We start from the raw sequence: 20,607 nt of genomic DNA, 5'->3' as shown, positions 1-20,607 counted from the left end.
TATTCTTCAGTACAAGTGAGTGATTTATCCAAAAATAGTAATGTTGCTATTTCTGGTGTCTGAAGGAATTAATAAAAATAAAAATTGAAAAAAAAGAAGTGACATGGTACTCAATTAATAAAATACTAAATCGTCAAGAGAGGTATATCCCACTGTGGCTATTGACAGGCAATAAGAAATCTCTCCATATTTACATAGTTGGATGGATAATACACCTGATAGGCTTGATAAAGCATGTGTGTGAAGTAGTGGGGATACAGATTACACTGATCTTGCTTTTATGGTAGCCTGTTGACTGCAAATTCAGTGAATTACATAACATAGGAACATAGGAAGACCAAGTCAGATAATTGTCTTGGTTAAATAATACAGGTTTTTAAAACGTTTGCTTTATGAAGAAGGAGCTATGATTGCCTTGTTTTTTCAGAAGACATTCTCACTTCAATAGAATCAATATCACGAAATTCAACACATACAGAAGAATAAACGCATCTATCATTTACGAGTTACTTGCTACACTGTAAAACATAGTTGGTAAAGCAACAATGCAAAAACGATAAATTAAACAATCTTCTTTTTGCTTGTTTAGTTTCCTTAAAATCGACGTGTCCCAATGCAGGCATGCCCGCTCCACACAATTCCTATCAGGGGTAACTGCCTTAACACAACACCAACCACACTCATAGACATTATATACGGGGTTAGGGTTGTATATTATGTCTATGGGCCACACTGAGCAATGCGCGTCCCCGACACCGGAAGTTACAGTGAAGTCCCTAGTGTTGATTCATGAGCTGGGCAGAGTGAACCGGCAAAGACGGCACCGAGGGAGAAGAGGAGTCAGTGGACGACAAAACACAACAAAATCCAGGGAATTAAACGTATAGAGGTTTGTTCTGCTGTCATCCACTTAACTGGAATTGCTCTTCGTCGTGTTTCGTCGAAGTAGCAGCGGAGTGTGAATCCTTCTGAAGGGTTGCTCACAAAATTACCCAAGTAGTGTTAGCCTGTGATTAGCCAGCTAACTTTAAGCATTTCGTCAGCTAACATCAGATTAATTCGTGTCTGCGTTTTATTTGCACACTGAGTGTGTGCAGTTGTTATGTATCAGCGGGCAGACATCGGTGTTCATATTCAGAGCTAATTCTTAAACAAAATGGTTGGAGAAGTTATCAAAGAATCAGTCGCTGACGTCGTTAGCAGTGGTGTAAGCTAACATGCTAATGGTTAGCTTACTGTTTAGCTACGCCCAAAGGCCTTAACATTCCCTAAGAAATAATGTCAGTTTTCTCCCGTTAAGCGTTTGTCTGTGTTCTGTGTAAATAAACGAAAAATGCAATGCGAATTCCCTGAATAGATTATCTTTATCATGTAATGTCCGTCAATAATCAGATTGAGAAAACTGAAGTTAACAAGCACATAACCCCAACTAATGTTTCACAAATTTCTCCGGTTGCATGAGGGATCATGCCTTTTTCCCCCAGGTTAAGTTTGTTGTTTACCTTCTTCAACATGTCTTTCTCTCAACTACAGTTCCTTACTGTGAACATCCGCAAAACAAGTGCCTGACGTCCAAGCGTTGAAGAACCCTATTAATTTACGAGAAAGAAGTTCAACTGCCTGCACCTGTTGGCTGAGGAGAAAGCCTGTTCTTCAGTGACCCCGGTGCTTGTGTGTGACCATAGTGTGTGAGCAGATCTCCCTCCCTATGTGTGTCACAATGGGAGACATCAGTGACCTGGACCGACAGATAGAGCAGCTCAGACGCTGTGAGCTCATTAAAGAAAATGAAGTCAAGGCACTGTGTGCCAAAGCCAGGTAATAGATCACATCTATGCATATTGTACAGACACAGAAAACAGAAACACACAGACACACACACATATATCTGATAGATGTAACGATATTACATTTTCATATCACAATCATCGTGTTCAAAAAATCATTGCGATAATTGATATATAGAGATAATGTTGAAATGTGCTGGAAAATGTTCAAAAAGTAATGATACACACACTGAAATCATAGGATGTTTTCAGAATGGGGAGGGATAGGCTGCACATTCAGCATTGCTGCATCTGTAGGTGATTGTTGCTGATAACTTTGGTTGAGGCATTACAGTCTGCCAGACAGTGCCAATTTTGTGGAAAAAATCTACAAGCTAAGCATGTTTTTTACCAGCCAAAATAATAAATCCCCTTTTTGTTTCACATACGCACATTTATTTCAGTAAATCTAATTGAGATAATAATGACTTAAAACTTAGAGGTAACAAAGCCGTTTGCGCTGTCGGGCAATGAGCTGTTTGATTGGTGATAGTGAAACGCCGCTCGGTTGTCAAGTAATTGGCTGTATTCTACAGTCAGTCCTTCACTGCATTACATGATTGCTCAACACTTCTGCTGTTGCAGTGTTTTGGCATGAGATTTGCTTTGGTGTCATGAGAGCGTGAGACTAATAAGATAAGATACACATCAGTACTGTATGGTGTGTATGCTGACCATTTTAAAAAAAGAATAAATACAGTAAAATAAATAGCTAAATAATCAACAGCACTGTTAAGAATCAACCAACTGCTGACTATTTTAAAACTGCCAGTGAATTAGGATCTGTTTGTAAAACAAGAAGTATAGCTTCTCAGCATTTACACCTTCCAGGGAGCTAAAAAAAACCCCTCTCACTGGGGACAGAAGAGGGTGGAGGAGTAATCTGTTTGAGTTATACTGCAGCTATAGAGTGGAACATTTCCCAGAATGTTAGAAAGCACCACAGTTACAGAACAGTCCCTAAGTAGGCCTAACGGCTTTGTTGTGATCTCTACATATTTACATATTGTTCTGCTTGTTGAGAGTTGGAAGGAATCAAATATCAGATATTAGTTTAGTCTTTCAAAATAACCGAGCTGGAAACAAACTACACCTGAATTCACACTGCAAGAGCGTCTCCTCTCCTCCTGCCTGTGCACCTGCACGAAGGGGGAGATGCTGGGCTGACAGCCGCTTACAGTGGTGTTCTGCGGTTACTGGGAGAAGCGAGCGTGGTAATAAATGACAGTATATTACCTCCTTGTTCTGTGATGATCTAAATACGTCACAAATGTCTCTTGCTTTTTAAATTGAACACCGCTGACAGGGTCCTTTCCTCCTGTCACCCTGGGACCTTAGATCGTCTTGTTCGTTTGCAAAATGATGGGGCCATTGTTTATTATTTTAACAGTATGTATTTCTATGTGGCTTACCTGCTTCACCATCTGCTCTGCAGTGACGTTAGCTCTGCTAATGTGCTTCAGAGTTCTAAGAGTAGTGAAAACAATGGAGGCAGAGTGCAATGTGCTGGACAAACTATATAATGAAACCATTTCTAAACCACCCAAGCATCGTTTTCTGCATTGTATGGTCTTTAAAAAAATTGTCTAATCGGCGCATATTGGAAGAAATATACGCAGATGCCAATATAGGTCTGTGAGAGACTCATATCGGCCAAGATTATTGGTAAACCGGTAAGTCGGCTGGGCTCTTGTATACATACATTATGGATGTAATGAAGCATCACTAGGCAGTTAAAAATTGGGAAAAAAACTGCATAAGATTCAAAATATCATCACCGTGATACTTGTTTTAACAGTAGAGAGGGTAGTCTGCTTTTGACTTTGCTTGCTCAAAGTGTCACGTCAATACTTGCGCAGTGTCCTACGTCATGTCCAAGACTAGAGACAGCTCGTCAATGTAAATAAGACAAAGCAAAGGCTCTGTGACAGGCAATATTGAAAGAGAAGATGTGCCCTAAAGTTTCAAATTGGAAGTGTGGTGGCATTTTGAGCTTCCTTAATTCAGAAAGTATAAAGGTGAAAGATAAAGGTAACAGAAAAGACAGAAAAAAAACCCGGTCTGCAAATATTGCAAGAGGTTGTTGAACTATACAAATAGCACAACTAAGATGATGCAGCATGTGAGCCGGCATCATAGTGAGGACCTGTGGTAAGCCCCGCCTACGCACGTTACTCCTTAACGACAACTACACGGCCAAACCACATTGACAAGCGCATTTGCAACCCCACTTGCCCAAACAAGTACAAGAGCCAATGAGAAAGCCCAACTTATAACCTGCGAGTGGGAAATGGCCAACTTAGTTCTTCAAACTCGCCCTCTCTGCTTTCCGCTTTGGCAAAAGCATACCTTTACACACCAGCAACCTCTGTCCCAAGTGAAAGTTTGCATTCATGGCATAGTTTGTGTTTTGGCATTTATACCCTACCTCAGAAATAATGAGGGAATCTTTAAATTGATTTAGAAAAGAACAGAAAATGCAGTATTTTGTAAAATTATTGTTTGAAATAATTAAAACAATATATTTCAGTCATACTTTTTCTGTAATCTCATTTTGTATTTTAAAACAATTTTGAGAAAATCATATTGTGAACCCAGTGTTGTGAATCCTATCGAATTGTGAAATGAGTGAACCATTACATCCCTAACATATATACATATATATGTATGTGTGTGTGTATGTGTATATGTGTGTGCACACATATATATCTGGAGAGACACAGAAAGAGAGAGAACCCCAGTAAGGTCCTAAAACATGGAATTTACTTAGCTTTTCATTACCTCAGATTCCCTTGTCTCAAAATTTCAGGGTTTTTTGAATGGGTTTTTGGTTGGAAGCCTTAAATAAGGTCTGTGGTTAGCTTAAGAACACGTTTTGTTCTATGACATAAAATGGGTCAGTAAAAACCCCACTCATAAACTTCGATGCTATGTTCCTTTTTGTGTCCCTAAATGAGACTACAGAACGCTATCCCACCGAACTGTGCTGAACACAGCTTTGCGGCCTTGTGGAGACGCAACTGTAGTATAGTTCATTTTAGCCTAGCAGTAGATTTTTACGTCTGGTGATTACAATTAGACCTCAAAAAACATGAAAATTGTGTTCTTTTGTGAAGATTATCTTGCTGAACCAAGCATGTTGGTATCATAAACGTTTTTTTACCACAGAGCTTATTTTCTGCAATAATCCAAAGTCCAGTGGAGAAATCCTATAGGCTTTTCGATGAGGAACTGGGGCGATGTTAGCTTCTAGGCTGGTCTACAAAAAAATGTCATCCATGGGGCACTCCATGTATGTATGCATATATCTGTATGTATATATATGTATATGCTTATGTGTGTGTGTGTTTTGCCCCACCCCACACCCTCAAACTGATAATATATGTGTATCAATCAGAATGTCTGTATTTTCAGAGAGATTCTGGTTGAAGAAAGCAATGTCCAGAGAGTGGACTCCCCTGTCACAGTAAGTTATGTTTTTTTTTTTACTGTTGTCTGCTCATAATTTGGCTTAAAGTGGATTAAATGTGGTATTAATATTTCTTCTGGTTTTTGTTTGTTTTCCCTCAAAGGTTTGTGGTGATATACATGGTCAGTTCTATGACTTGAAAGAGCTGTTTAGAGTAAGTTTCTGTGTGTTACACGCTTTATACTACAAATGTAGTAGTCACATTTTGCTTTTATTTCTGGTTGAAAGTTTTTCTAACTGCATTTGTCATCACAGTGCCCACATCTGACATACCAATTTGGAGCAGGTTGTAGACAAATCTTGTAACATTGTTGGGCTTGCAAGACATGGTCTAGTTGTTGGATGGGATCTGTTTGCCAGGAGTGCTGCTCCTCAATCCAGACAAACAGATCCTGTGTCAAGCTTGATACTGGTGTCAATGTAATGTAGATTCATTTACATGGTGTTCACAGTACCCCAATGTTAAACTGCTTGATTTTAATCTTATCACATGACAGGTTGGTGGCGATGTCCCAGAGACAAATTATCTCTTCATGGGTGACTTTGTGGACAGAGGTTTCTACAGTGTGGAGACTTTCCTTCTTCTGCTAGCTCTTAAGGTATACAGTTTCTTTTTTTCTGATATGTAAGTGTTTGGAGAAAATGTATGATCTTTGTACCTGCTCAGCAACTGTTACAGCAGTTTTTAACAGGAGAAGCAGCCCTGTGTGTGTTTCTTGTATGTATTCTATATATTCTTGTGCTTATTTTTTTTTAATATCTTGAGGACATGCAGAAGGGTTATGGAATCCCCTTGCTCTCATCACATTGCTTCTACTGTGCTCCTCAGGTGCGCTATCCAGACAGGATAACTTTAATTCGGGGAAACCATGAGTCCAGACAAATCACCCAGGTCTATGGCTTCTATGACGAGTGCCTCCGCAAGTACGGCTCAGTCACAGTCTGGAGATACTGCACTGAGATATTTGACTATTTGTCCCTCTCTGCTATTATTGATGGCAAGGTGAGATATGTTTGGCAGTATTTCTTTCATTTTTTCTGACAATTAAAATCTGTGCAATAAATTCCCAGACACTCATATGTTTCTGTAGAGGTATTGATACTCTAATAGCTGGTTAAGTAACATCTCAGTTTAGGGAAACCCTATGTGTGGTCCCAGGGTACCCACAAGGTCTTAAAATCTTAAAATACCTTGAGTTTAAAACTCTCAAATTTAAGGTCCTAAAAAGTCTTAAATTCATCAACAGTCTTAAATTTGTTTATAGAGGTCTAAATTGTTGTACTTGTTTTACTGTTCCTCACAGTAATGTTGCATGTTACGCATCATGCTGTGTTATAGATGTTCTTATCAGACTGTCCGTGATGACTGGTTTTTTTTTTTTCACTCCGGTACTTTGCGCACATCTGACACCCGTGTACTTGCTGTCATCCCTGCTCTCTGCTCTGTGGGCTGAGGGGGTGGTGTTGGCGGCTCAGCACAGAGTTCGCAACAATACAAAACAATAACTTTATATCTTTAGATTCATAAAATGTACCCGAATTCATGTATACATAGGATATTACTACAGACACCCCTGTTATCCTCCAGCACAGTATTCGCTGTCAGTGACCATTTTACTGTCTGGGGAATGCACTTTTTTTTTTTTTCCCTCTGATAATGCTTTATTTTGATAATAATTGTGCCACTGATCAATACTGTAACCATTCATGTAGATGATGACTCGACTGTCCAGGGGATGCGCTGTGTGTTGAAATGATTATCAACAGTGATCACCATTTTCCTATCATAGTTATCATCCTGTTTTATTGATAGTTAAAGTTAAAGATACCTAAAAGCTCTTCTTAGAAAGACAGTTTATCTCACAAAATGTTTAACCATTAAATTTAAACAGTAGCTCATTTAAATTTTTATTGATTTCACATAAAATCACAATTTTCTTTTTAGGCCTCTTTGGTTCTGGTTTGGACTCTTAATGCAACAAAGTAATATCTTTTTCATTTAATGTTATTAGAGTACAGACACACACCTTACAACGCTACATTAATCACATATGAATGTGAGTATTGCTAACATGTTATATTACATTTAATTATTTGGTATATAATTATTTCTTGGTCTGAAAATGTCCACATATTTTGCATTATATCCATCAGATGTTTGCCAGTATGGCCTTAAAGTTGACATTAAATTTCATTTTAGATAGTATTAAAAATGTCTTAAAAGTCCTAAATTTAACTTTGACAACCCTGGGGGTACCCTGGTATGTCATTTAGTTGATACACTCCTCTCTTTCCCTGTCTCTGTTCTACAGATCTTCTGTGTGCACGGTGGCTTGTCTCCCTCCATCCAAACACTGGACCAAATCAGAACCATTGACAGAAAACAGGAAGTTCCCCATGATGGGCCAATGTGTGACCTCCTGTGGTCAGACCCTGAAGGTATACAAGCAATCTGTTCTTTTTTTCCTTCATAGCAATTTGTCACCAGTGGGGTAGATTATTAAGATGTAGATCCATTCACAGCTGATCAGATCACATCAATTGATTCAAGGAGCTGTTTGCATATGTTGGTCAAGTGAAACTTAACTTTCAGACCCCACAGAATGAACGATTAAGTTTCACATGCAGTGCGCCTGACATTCTGCAGCACCATCTGTGTGTGTATATATATATATATATATATATATATATATATATATATATATATATATATATATATATATATATATGTATATGTATGTGTGTGTATGTATGACGATGGCAGGGCATGTAGATGCAGCAGTCAGTAGCCCCACAAATCCTTGCTACTTTTATATATTTTTTTTATTTTAACAACTCCATGGCCCCTTCTGTTGAAGCACGACTTCTCTACAATAGAGAAGCTCTTATTAACTTTGGGAAAAGTTGTGTGGGTTTTTGGACTGAATGCAGCAGACTGCGAGAGGATCTCCATCAACAGCATATGCTTTGCAGCCAGTCAGACCACAGGGGAGAAATGAAATAGAACGTGCCGGACGAAGAGAGGGAGGGAGCTGGCATCAGGGCAAGGCTAAACTGAATTGGACAGAGAGCTGATCTTTTACCAAACCTGCTTCTGGCTACTGTCCACTAGCAGGAGAATGTCGATGAGATGCAGTTGAGGCTCATTCAGCAATGGGACGTCAGAGACTGCTCTGCCCACATCCTTACAGACATGGTTAACCCCTAATTTCCCCTGGCTCCGATCTGTCACGGGAGACAGAGCAAATGGATTACACTCTAGTATACGTGTTAACTTCCACTGGCTCCGCTGCATTGCCAATCAACTCCCTCCCATCTCCGACAGTCCGGACGCTTGTGGATCAGATACGCCAGGCTCTTTCTTGCCAGCACTTTGCATCAATTTAGCCAAATTAAGCACAGAGCAGACAGGAAATCAGACAGCGACACAACATTAAAACATCCAGTTAATTTTCAGAATAAAACACTACGTGTTTACATTTGACTGTATTTCAATTACCTACATCAACAGAACATCACAATCATCACATGACCTGGGGTCAGCGGGTCAGAGGTCACTACAGAGAACATGAATAAGGAGAAGCTAATTATGGAGGTGGAAAACCACAAAATTATTTATGACACCATACATCATTTTTGTAAGGACAACCATAGAAAGGAAATGGCATGGAACAACTTATTGGGAGTTATGGTAGTGAATGGAGTTATTACTGTTTTCTTCTGTACTGTACTGATATGTTGTGCGTGATTCTATAATTACCACGGGATCTCCTCGGTCTTGCCACCCCAGCTTATCTGTAAGTGCTGCACCGTGCCAGACTCAAACTGCAACCAGTGGGAGTTGACAGATTAGAGAGCACAGAGCAAAACTGCAGCAGAGCCGTACCGCAACGCACATGCAAGCAGTGGAAATCCAGGGTAACATCCTGGCTCAAGCTATTGCACTGGACTGACAGACCTTGTTCAGGGCCAACAGGACACAAGACTCTGATGCAAATTCAAAAAATGCACTGTTGTATGACGCCACCAGCAGTAACATGCCCAAGCAACCAGATGGAATTAGTAGCTGGTAGGGCTGTGACGGTATGCATTTTTTGTCACTGCGGTGATAGAGCAACGTATTCGCGGTTTACCAGGAGCACATCTTTAATGTGGTGCGCTTTATTTGTCTTCTAAACCTTTAAAACATCGGCTATTTTTCTTTTAAGGTTGTGAGTCAACTCCTTGTCTTTCTAGGTTGGGAGCAGAAGATCCTTAGTTAATAACTGATAGACTGGTTTCACAGAGGGCTGTAACATCCTTGTCTAAGGACGATTCATTTGTAAACTCTGCAACTAGCTGGTTAGAGATAGGGACTGTGTTATTTTTGAGGGCAGAAGAGCTGCTGGAAACCAGGTAAGGCATTTTTAAAACATTAAGCCATTGGGGAGGGACTTGTTTTTAATTTTGTCCTAGGTGAGGGACATACAACATGAAAAGGTAGTATTTTATTTTCATTTTAAATAGAAAAGTCACACCCCAGCCACCCCCCTCCTTTGAAAAATGAAGTAAAGTCCCTCCACACCGGTACGGAAGCTAAGCGATGTCCTGCTGTGGACGGGGCTGCAGAAAACCTAGAAAAATAATATCAGTTGAAGTTTACACTGTATTTGAAAAAATCCACAACTGATCTCTGTGGCGGTAAAGCAGCAGCAACGCTGCCATTCAGTGGAGTTTTTCCTCTATTGAGTCTTATGATTTTGTTAACGCATACGAGCTGAAGAGAATCTGCAAAACAGAATGTATGACAGGTATTTCCACAAAGGGTGCATTTTATTTTGTCTGTTTATTTGTCTTATGTGGTAAAGAGAGAAACTCCTGCACGCTGTCCCACTTACTGCTGACAGGAACAGAGCTTCATCAGGTGTATCACATAAAATTCACAAAGGTCTGTCAGACTGAAACATTGTTTTATTCATTCAATAAATATGTCAGCAGTAAGCTCGACAGTGTGCCGGAGTTTCACTCTTTGTTTATAGATACCACATAAGAGAAATAAAAAGACACGAAAGAAATCCCCCATCAGCTTGATGGACTGTCCCTGCCCCTTGCGCATGGAAGCTGAAGGGAAAACAGTGGAAAAGTTTTGTTTCTTAAGATGCCATTGAACATATGGAAGGAAGTTAATGATGATAATAACTAGACAATGTGTACTATGTTTGTATTTCATATCACACACCTTATGCATTCCTGTAACTTTGACCAGCAAAAAAATGGGGAAAATGAGCTTAATCCTTAAACCCCATGTTGTATTATGTTATATTATATTATAATAATGCTCTTAATTAACAGCCCCACTCCAAAAATCTATTTGTGGTAGATGATTTAGCTGTGGTGACCAACCACAAATAAATTAATGTGTGGGAATCTATGCAGTGGTGGAAATGTAGTTTGATATACAATAGTAGTTATCAGCTTTAAACTCTGATGCCACTGACCTTTTCTGCCTCAGACACCACAGGATGGGGGGTGAGTCCCAGGGGTGCTGGCTACTTATTTGGAAGTGACGTGGTGGCCCAGTTCAACGCAGCAAATGACATCCACATGATCTGTCGAGCACACCAGTTGGTCATGGAGGGCTACAAGTGGCACTTCAACGAGACGGTGCTCACTGTGTGGTCAGCACCCAACTATTGCTACAGGTATGTTGATACAGTCCTGTTTGAATAGACAAAACGCCAGAACCTTCTAAGACAAGTTCAAGTATCAAGTCCCAGTTAAAAGCACAGCTTTTAAGGTGTATAATATAACAAGACCACAGCACTCTGATTCATTTGAATGGAGCCAGTTTATCAGAACAACGTGGATTAAAAATGCAGGTTAACTTAATGTGTTAATCCTCTGACTTTTGACTGCTGGCTGAAATATGTTAGCCGCTTCAGTCAGGTGCATTCCTAACAGCTGTGTTTACTTTGTAGAGGTGCTGCTAAATATTATGAGAATAAGCAAAGCATTTTAATTTGGCACTTTCGATGCTATTGACGAGATTCTGTCATTTACATTTTCATTTTATTTTAATATAATTATCATCAAGAACCAGCGGTTTAACTCGCCCGTGTGTTTAACCCAGATCTGAACCTGGAAATAAAATGAAGTCAAAATACTAACTCAACAGACTGTGAAGAAGCTATATTATTTTTTTAGTGTGTATAAAAACAGAAGATCTGTTCTTTACTTCATGTATTCATTATTTTTTTAAAGATTATTAATAATGCTGGCCATGGCTGGAAAGTATTGAATTGTGTTTCCCGAATTACCTTTTTTAATAAAATATATTATCTTTGTTTCACATGTATGAAATGTCTTAAAGGTGCATTATGTAAGCTCTGGACATCATTTTAGTTTAAAACATTTAACAAATGAACTAACCCTATCAACAGAGTGTGAAGAAGTCACACCTTTGTCATTATGTCCAAGATGTCTATGTATTGTATTACAGAGATATCCGCTGCCAAGCAGCCAGGGACGGATCATCCCTTCTGTAATAATGCATCCTGGCCTGAGAGGCGATGGTCACTGTAGCCTCTAGTTTGCCGCAGGAGAGGAGGAAGAAGTTTAGCCAGCTGGTGTTGTATTGAAACCACAAACGCCAAATGTGAAAACCCTAAGAAAGCAGCCTTACTTTGACTGGCTGTATTCTTGCTCTGCTGTCAGTTATGAATTGCCTTTATTGAAGACTGATGACTGTAAATTGCAGTTGTATGGACACAGTATTAGACCGACATTTAAAGGGTAAAATACTCATACCTCTTCCTCTTCATACCTCTTCATACCTCTATTAGTATGAACTGCGTAACTGGAGATTACAAATCGCTCCTTTACAGTAATCACTCTAAATAATGCTTCTTTACCCTATGCTGTCAAATTTATGTCAAATCTTAAGGGGGCAATACATATATTCAGCAGTGAATTACAATGTCTTGCATGTACAGATATTAATGCCAATGCACACAATAAAAATCTTTGTGCACAAATTCAACCACCTCACAAAAGATTCAGTACCCACTAGCAAATTATATGGTTTCATATGTGCAGATATTAACTTCCACACACGTGATTAAATTCTTTGCGCACTCATTTACAGCAAGCACACAGCCTTCCTGTAAGAAGCTGTCTGCTTTGTGAGCAGACAGCTTCTTACATGGAGTCAGTGTGAGTGCTTGCTGATGAATGTGTGTGTGAAGAGCTGAATGGACGTAAAACAATAGAATTTGCTCAAGGTTGTGTGCAAGGTTGTTGAATTTGTGTGCAAAGCATTTTATTGTGTGTGTGGCAATATCTGCAAGTGAGACATTATAATTTGCTTGTGAATATATTTATTGCCCTCTTGATATTTGACATAAATTTGACCTCATACTAACCAAATTATTTGAACAGCGCATGGTCATTTAAGGATAGTCAGTTTCGTGTTGGCCAGATCTTCTGTTCTCAGGTTGGGTTGGAAAATAATTGGTCATATGTGCTGGAGGCGGGCAGGGTGTGGTACTGCACGTCATAGTGTCAATTCAGAAATGTGTCTTGAAAATCAGTACACTGCGGTATAGCCCTGCATGGGACTGTTGTCTTAATCCTGTTCCTGTCCGCTCCCATTGCATTTGTGATAATTACTGCCTGCTTCCACGATGTGCCTGTTTGTTTCACTCCCAGCCACAATATATGGGTCTTCTCCCACCCTCACCTGCATAAACATTACCTTATCTCTAGATGATGATTTCTCAATTCAGCATTTTAAGAATACTCTTTTATTCACCTGATTTTAGAGTTTGCTCACAAACTATTTGAATCTGCCCCCCACCCACCCCCCCACCCCCTTTGTGAATGAATTCTACCTGGAAAAAAATACAAGTGAATACGAGACCCTGCGCATCATGTTTTTCTATCTGTTTTTGGTCTTTTATATCATTTAAAAATATTCTCAAGTCTTCAGGGCCAGTTGTGGAGCTGCATTGCTTGTTAGTGTTACACAAATGCCCTGGCAACTTGCGCAATGAGCCACACTGCAGAGGCGGTGTGTGGACATTTATCTGCGCTGATCAATTTTGCGCCTACTCGACTCTTCTAATCACACACTCAGCTGATCTTAGGGCCGGGCGATATGGCCTAAAAATAAATCTGATTTTTTTCACACCAAACCCAATTAACAATTTTAATATTTTTTTTCCTTCTTTAAAACAAACTACAAATGACAAATTACTCAAAACAAGTTTTGATTTTAATTTTAGCAATAAAAATTAAAGGCAAACTGAATTTCCCTTCTGTTAATGTAATAAACTGAATTTCCTTTTGGGGGTTTGAGTGCAAGCTGCAAACTTAAAAAGTGCACTGTGTATTTTCAGGGGAGTGGGAGTTGTTTTAATTTGCACTGAAGGCTGTAGTTATTTTACAAAACATATTTACATGAATTAATTTATATTATATCTTTAGCAATATTCAGCCTAACTGTGCAACAGCTTTCAGTGTTTCTACATCACCTGCATTTGTCTTTATTAGTTGCATTGAGGGGGATAGAGAACAGCATAACTTCTTCTACAGCTGCCAACAGCCCACCATCACTCCCAGTTAGAGAATGGGTAAAAACCAAAACAAGGCAGTTAGGCTGGGGCACCAGGCCTCCAAATCACTAAATCCGCAGCTGGATGAGAGGTCTACCTCTGTTGCGCTTTCAGTCTGTTCCAATGGATCTTTCAATCAGCTGTGTGATCAGCTAGGTGTGTTATTTATGTTTATTAGGCCTTCTTTTTGTCAGTTGTTGAAAATAGTAAAAATGTCCACTTTAAATGGACCATAGTTCGTTTCCTCGGATAATCCAGTTTGTTTGGGGTGGTGTGAAGGTTAATTGAACTCTGTCGCAGACCAAACAAGCGAACTCTGGTCCACTTGAAAATGGGAGTCTTGTTCCGCTTCCAAGTAAACCCTGGTGCAGTTTGTTTGTGGTGTGAATGAAAACAAAGCAACCACAGAACTTTATAATAGGAGAAATGTGATTTTAGCAGAACATCTTCAGCTGAAGCAATAATAATAAATCCATCTTTTGATCATGAAACATTTCTGCGATTTCATAGTTGATCCTGACAATGGCCAGTGCCGCTGCTACAGGCTATAGGCTACAGGCAGCAGCAAGGGCACGCTTTTACGTGATTACCAGTAATTAAAACAGTCAGATGCCTCTGTTGGGTGAAGTTTTTCAAAACTTAAGCTTATTAAAACATACCTGTGTTCAACAATAGGACAGGAATGTCGAACTGGCCTCTCTGTCATTAGTGTCACCACAGAACTCATTCAGAAGCCGTCATATAATGGCCTGATTGACGATCTATTAGCAGGTAGGCTAATGTAGACGTGTTTCTCTGTAGAGCCCAGCTGCTGAAAAATGCTTGTTCTATAGTTCCTCTGTAGTGGAACATACATATGCAGAATTTATTAAGTTTTGTGATTTTTCTTCTATAATGTGTGAGCATAACAAGAAAGCAGTTATGATCGCACACCCACAGCGGCCCTGATAACATGATCGATGTGCAGTCTAAAAATAGCTCCCTAATAATGCTTATTATCCGTTTCATCATTTCTTTATGAGCTCTTTGCAACACCAAAGAACATAAGTATAAACTCATTAAAGTATTTAAAGCATTAAAGTGCTGCATCAACTTCACATACTTTGATGGAGATTATGCGCATGGTTGAGGGCTCTATATCAGGAGAAATACGGGACAAACATGATGCTGGGGGAGAGGGCAGGGAAAAACAGGAGTCTCCTTTGAAAATTGTGAGGGTTGGCAAGTTTGCTTAAACATCCTAAGGGGAAAAAAATACAGTGAAGGCCAACTTCAACGTCCTGCGCAAACCTTGCTGACATTTAGGCCTGGCGGGGGGTCTCATCTCATTACTCAACATTGTTGGGTAAACACTGCAGCTTTACACTGGGTGGCTGTGCTGTCATACGGGACACAATGGGAAAATGTTTCCACTAATGTTAGCTGCTTTATATCAGGTGTTTGTAGGCTGACGTGGTCTTGTGCATCTCAGAGTGAGACACATATTTCCCACTTGGCTCCTGCCTCTGTTTGACATGTTGAAACAAAGTGGTCGCACTGCTTCCTTTGGTTGCGGCACCCTTTAAACAAACTTTGCAGGGGATTGTGGTTTGCTTAAGATCTAACGCCACAAAACCGAAACAAGTTCCAAATAGATGACCAGACTAGGCCATTTTTGGGAAGGTATGGTGGAGGAGAAAATCGAGATTTGCATTTTTAAAAATCATCCTGAACCACAAATTCAAATTAATCGATAAAATCGATTTATCGGCCATTCCTAGCTGATTTTAAAAAAAAACAAAAAAACAAAAACATTAACTTGTAACTTTGATTTTTTTTATTTTGTCCTTGAACGATAAGACTGTCTTGAAATCATTGGTGCCATGTGATTTCAATTACTTTGTACGTATTTCTCGTTTTACAGAAACCAGTGAGAGTGAAATTTATGTTTTAGATGTTATTATAAGACTGTCCGTGACTTACTGCATAGACCTGACATCTGTCCAGCAGCCTTCTTCCCAAGTTCTCTGCTATGTGGCAGACATGGTGGTGTCAGCAGCTCAGCGCAAGGTTCTCGACAGAACAAGACAGTACCCTTCTGTTTTTAGATTCATAAAATGTACCTGAATTAATGTCTATGTAGGATATTACAGTAGACATCCCTGTTGTCCTCTGGCATAGTGTCCACTGTGACCACATATGCTGTATTCACTGATGTAAGGGAAGCACTGTTTATTCCCTCGATAATGCTACATTTTGATAATATGATTGTCCCGCGAAACAATACTGCATTCATTCATCTCGAAGATGACCCAGTGATTTTGTACTGTTGAGCAGGTGCGCTGTGTTGAAAAAAAGATCGTCACTGGCAGTCGTCATTTTCCTTCCGTAGATATTCAATAACTTTTGTCTTGTTTTGTTCTTCTTTCTACCTTTTCTATCTAAAATCCTTAAAAAAGCAGTTGCATCTCAGGTTCATGCTTACTTATCTGACTGACTTTATTAACAATTTCAGTCTGGTTTCCACCCTTTCCCTAGTACCTAGATGAGCTTTAGTGTTTTGAAAGGCACCCACAAATAAAATGTATTATTATTATTATTATATTATTTTTAAGGAAAACATAAAACACTTCTCAAAAAGAAGTTTATTTCTCAGTGTTGAACTATTAAATTTATATATAAGCTTATTTAAATATTTATGAATTTCACATAAAATCACAATCATGTCAGATTTGTTTTAGGCCCACTTGATATTGGATAGATGGATTTGGTGCTCTCTGTGCTTAATTCCAGATATGACATTTGTATGTTTGGTACATAGACTGTATGTAAAGACACATATACGGTCTTGTTTTGTAAATTATATTAGAAAGTTGTAACGTTTTCAGATTTGGGATTTAAATTTGACCATTTCTTACATGCTTCCTTACCCATACATTTTCAACATACATGAATATTCATTAATTCAAGTTATTGTTAAAAGGGTCTTTTAAAGTCACATAAAGTACTCTGTGAGTACTCGGTTAAAGGAGATTTATTGATATTTATCATGTATAAACATATAGCTTGAAAATACCACATTATTACTGTTAAGCCATATTGCTCCACCCATGGATCTGTTGTCCACAATGTGGCAATTTGGGGGGAAAAAAATAGGGTGCATCCCCAGGATGGTTGGATAGTGAGTTTACGGCGTCCTTTAAGATTTTATTGCATCAGGGACGTAAGACATGTAGCTAGCAACATTACTATGGTAATGTCCTTATTTTTTTTTTGGTTAGTTTCAGCTTTATTAGATAGGACAGAGTGATGGGGGTAAAGAAAGGGGACACGACATGCGGCCACTATGGCAAGGACACTGCCTTCATACATGGGGCACCTGCTCTCTCCACTGAGCGAACAGGTGTGCCTACTATGTTAATGTACTTAACCACTTCTGTCTCTTTCTGAACAATTAGATGTGGAAACGTGGCGGCCATCTTGGAGCTGGATGAACATCTACAGCGAGAGTTCATCATATTTGAAGCAGCGCCGCAGGAGACCAGAGGCATCCCCTCCAAGAAGCCAGTAGCCGACTATTTCCTGTGAAGTTTTAAATGATGTGTTGAAATCTCTGGCACCATTTCACACCAGCTGCCCTCCATCCTGCTGCTGGACAGTCCTGTCAGTCTGAACTCAGAGCAGTTAGACAGAAAACCTGCCAAACCCAGCAAAGCTTCATACAGCTTCAGCTTGAAGACCTGGATTTTTGCCATACTGCCCAAGGCTGACAGAGCAGTCACTGTGAAGGGTGTAGGGGCGAGGTGGATACTGGGCCCATGACTGTTGTCATTTCTCGTTTTCTTCCCTAAGCCTCCTTCCATTTCTCTATCTTTCTGTAGATACCACAATTAACCTCTTGTAGTATTACTCCAAGACAAACATTGTCATTTAGTTTTAGAAGTATCTGAAAGGAGTTAGATTTTTTCTTTTGTGAAATATATGCAGAAGTAGAACATTTAACCATTTTATCATTTAAGGAATTCCTTCAATGCATATGTTGTCTTGTTTTTGTATAATTGTTGCTGCCAGGATTAAATGCAAGATGACGAATTTCCTCAACCCTCTTTTTGCTCTTATGTTTGTGTATCACTATTCAATGCTCAATGCTGATGCTCAGCACCGTCACATATACCAGAAATGTAATCACTGGCCAACAGGAGTCACTATATTCACCGCTGTTTCCTCTCTCAGTTCCTTTTAATCTACAAATCTCTATAGGTCTGTCAATTTTGATATTGTGAGAATAAAGTTTTTGTATCGATGCTGAGTTCTTTTCAGGTGTGGTTTAATGACACATGTACACAAATGTTTATGGCTACCAATCTACCTTCTTGGACATCACTGGTTGTGAATAAGCTAAGTAGGATAAGTAATGAATAATGGGTCAGTTCACCCAAAAACTCTGAGGACATGTCTGAAAGGCACTAATGCAAACATTACTATAAAAATCCAGACTGGTTGAGGCACTATCAGTAAGAGTTTTTCCTTTCCGTTTTTACACTGCTGCAAATGATGTAGTTGCCTGTTTTGTCAGGAGTCGTCTAAACTGTTCCGCCATGAGTCACACTTTAATCCAGACTGAACTTGACTGTTAAAAATGTGAATTAGGGGTGTGCGATATGACGATTGAAGATTGTGAAGAATTAGAATGTGTCCACGATCTACCACCACGGAGAGATCATTGTATCATGGTAAAGTGCCCATTCTATTGGTTGCAGTTCTATGCTCACACACGAGGTATCCAAACTTTTTAGCTGGAGTGCAGAATGTGGTTTGGCTCTGAGAATGGCCGCGGGCAGCGCAGCCTCTGCCGGTCACACAGAGACATGCATCCCTGGGTCTGACTGGAGCTACAGAAGGGGGGGGAGTATGTTAAAATGCAAAGCAATTGGAGTGTCAAATTGCTTTGCATTTTAACATATTTCAGGGTTGCCAACTCTCATGCTCCTGGACACATGCTTTCACCATCACTCTCACGCCCTCATGACACCAAAGCAAATCTCACACGAAAACACTGCGACAGAAGTGTTGAACAATCATGTAATGCAGTGAAGAGCTGACTGGAATACAGCCAATTATTTGACAACCAAGCGGTTTCATTATCACGGATCAAACAGCTGATTGCCCGACAGCGCGGCACAGTTAGAGAGACACAGACAAACAGAGCGAAGCTTCTCCTCACAGCACCAAAGTGTCTGAATGAACCAACAGACAAATATTCAGAGGTGGAAAGTGACTGACTAAAGTGAAGACTATTTTGAGTTAGTTTCAGGTTTTGTCCGTTTCATGCCTTCCCCATATATACACAGATAAAGAAATCATAGCAAAATGTCGAGTCTTGGCTTTCTTTCCCCTCCCCGTGTATTTCATATGTGGGAAATCATGGATGAAAATGAAAACACCAAAGAGTTTGTGCCCCCAAAAACATAAATAATATTTCACCTGAAAAAAGATATGGTTCCCATCAAAACAGTGGAAAACAAAATTGCACACACAGATTAAAATCTGCTCAAAAGGGTAACTTAATTGGGAAATTAGCTTGGTTGTACTGTTCAGTAACATGCACAATAGTCTAAAATCCAAAATTAAAAAGAATTGTGACAAAATCGTGATCGTGATCCTGCCTTAATAAAGTTGTGATATGACATTTTTGCCATATTGCCTACCCCTAATGTGAATAATATTCAGTGATCTTGTTTTGTCATCTGTGCATCTTTCAGATGTAGTTGTGGAGAGAGGAGAATATGTCCCACAATGGTAAAATACATTTTTTCAATTGTTAATTTATTTGTGGATTTATTTTAATAGTAAAACTGTCATACAGTCACAGACATACCAGAAGGATTGAAAAACAAGATCAAAACCAGACAGTTGCTGGTTCAATCACTGTAAGTGCAGAAAAATCTGGGCCAAGTGAAAGACCAGTACTTGCTTAGCCCTTATTATCATTGCCAATGTGCCTTTGAGCAAGCGCCATTCAGGGCTGCTGCTTGGTGGCGAACATATTAAGATGATAGTTGTGTTTGGTAAGTTTTACGGTGTAAAAGTGTACAAGTGGGTGAGTGTTCATGAAGAGGAATGCATTGCCCCTATTGAAACTGCCCTTAGTTGATAAAAGATTTCAAAGTAAAGTTTTGAACACATATGAAAACAGACTGTCAGGTGCATGTCAAGCATAGTAATAACATGTCTGCCAGGTGTGTATTTACACACACCTGACAGTTATGTACGTTATGCACACTGGTAATTGCCTGAGAGCTATGGGAGGGATGTGTTGTTATCCTTAGAAAGAAGATGGGGCAACAAGTCTCGGATGTGGAAAGCTAAGTGACTAGATGATGCAGAGTTAAAAGCAGGCTTTGTGTTTTGAGTCAGTGTTGGTTACGGCCTACAGTAACTTGTGTTCAAGGTGAAATAAAAAGGCAAAAAGAAAACTTACTAATGTCTCATTGCGGGTGTAGTGGTTTAAATAGGGGATTTATTAATTAATTAGCAATTAATTAAAATTATTAATTAATTAACAAAACTTTAATTTATAAAGATTTGCTTTTGTGATGTGTGTGTATAATGTCAGGTCCCTGTACACCTGGAAAAAGAACTCTGTAGCAAACTTTAAATTATGAGACTAGATTAATTTATAAGGTACAATGGGCTATCAACCTTTATATTTTAATGGGTGGTGCTCCGAAGTTTTTAAACT

At 39.3% G+C, this 20,607-nt stretch overlaps 1 protein-coding gene across 1 annotated transcript; it reads left to right on the top strand.

Annotated features, from left to right (window-relative positions):
- The first annotated feature begins 729 nt into the window (after nucleotides 1-729).
- LOC121956128 (serine/threonine-protein phosphatase 4 catalytic subunit B) lies at nucleotides 730-18,174 on the top strand. Its single transcript, XM_042504245.2, has 9 exons — nucleotides 730-889; nucleotides 1,534-1,818; nucleotides 5,241-5,292; nucleotides 5,399-5,449; nucleotides 5,793-5,894; nucleotides 6,125-6,298; nucleotides 7,608-7,734; nucleotides 10,787-10,976; nucleotides 17,324-18,174. Exons 2-9 carry the CDS (start codon nucleotides 1,709-1,711, stop codon nucleotides 17,451-17,453), a joined length of 936 nt encoding a protein of 311 aa, XP_042360179.1. The 5' UTR covers nucleotides 730-889; nucleotides 1,534-1,708; the 3' UTR covers nucleotides 17,454-18,174.
- Nucleotides 18,175-20,607: the final 2,433 nt, after the last annotated feature.

This window comes from Plectropomus leopardus, chromosome 18 (genome assembly GCF_026936395.1).
Source record: "Plectropomus leopardus strain MGB_pleo_1.0 chromosome 18, ASM2693639v1, whole genome shotgun sequence".
NCBI lineage: Eukaryota > Metazoa > Chordata > Actinopteri > Perciformes > Serranidae > Plectropomus > Plectropomus leopardus.
Note: the sequence above shows the minus strand (reverse complement) of the source record. Positions and strands in the feature narration are given on the sequence as shown.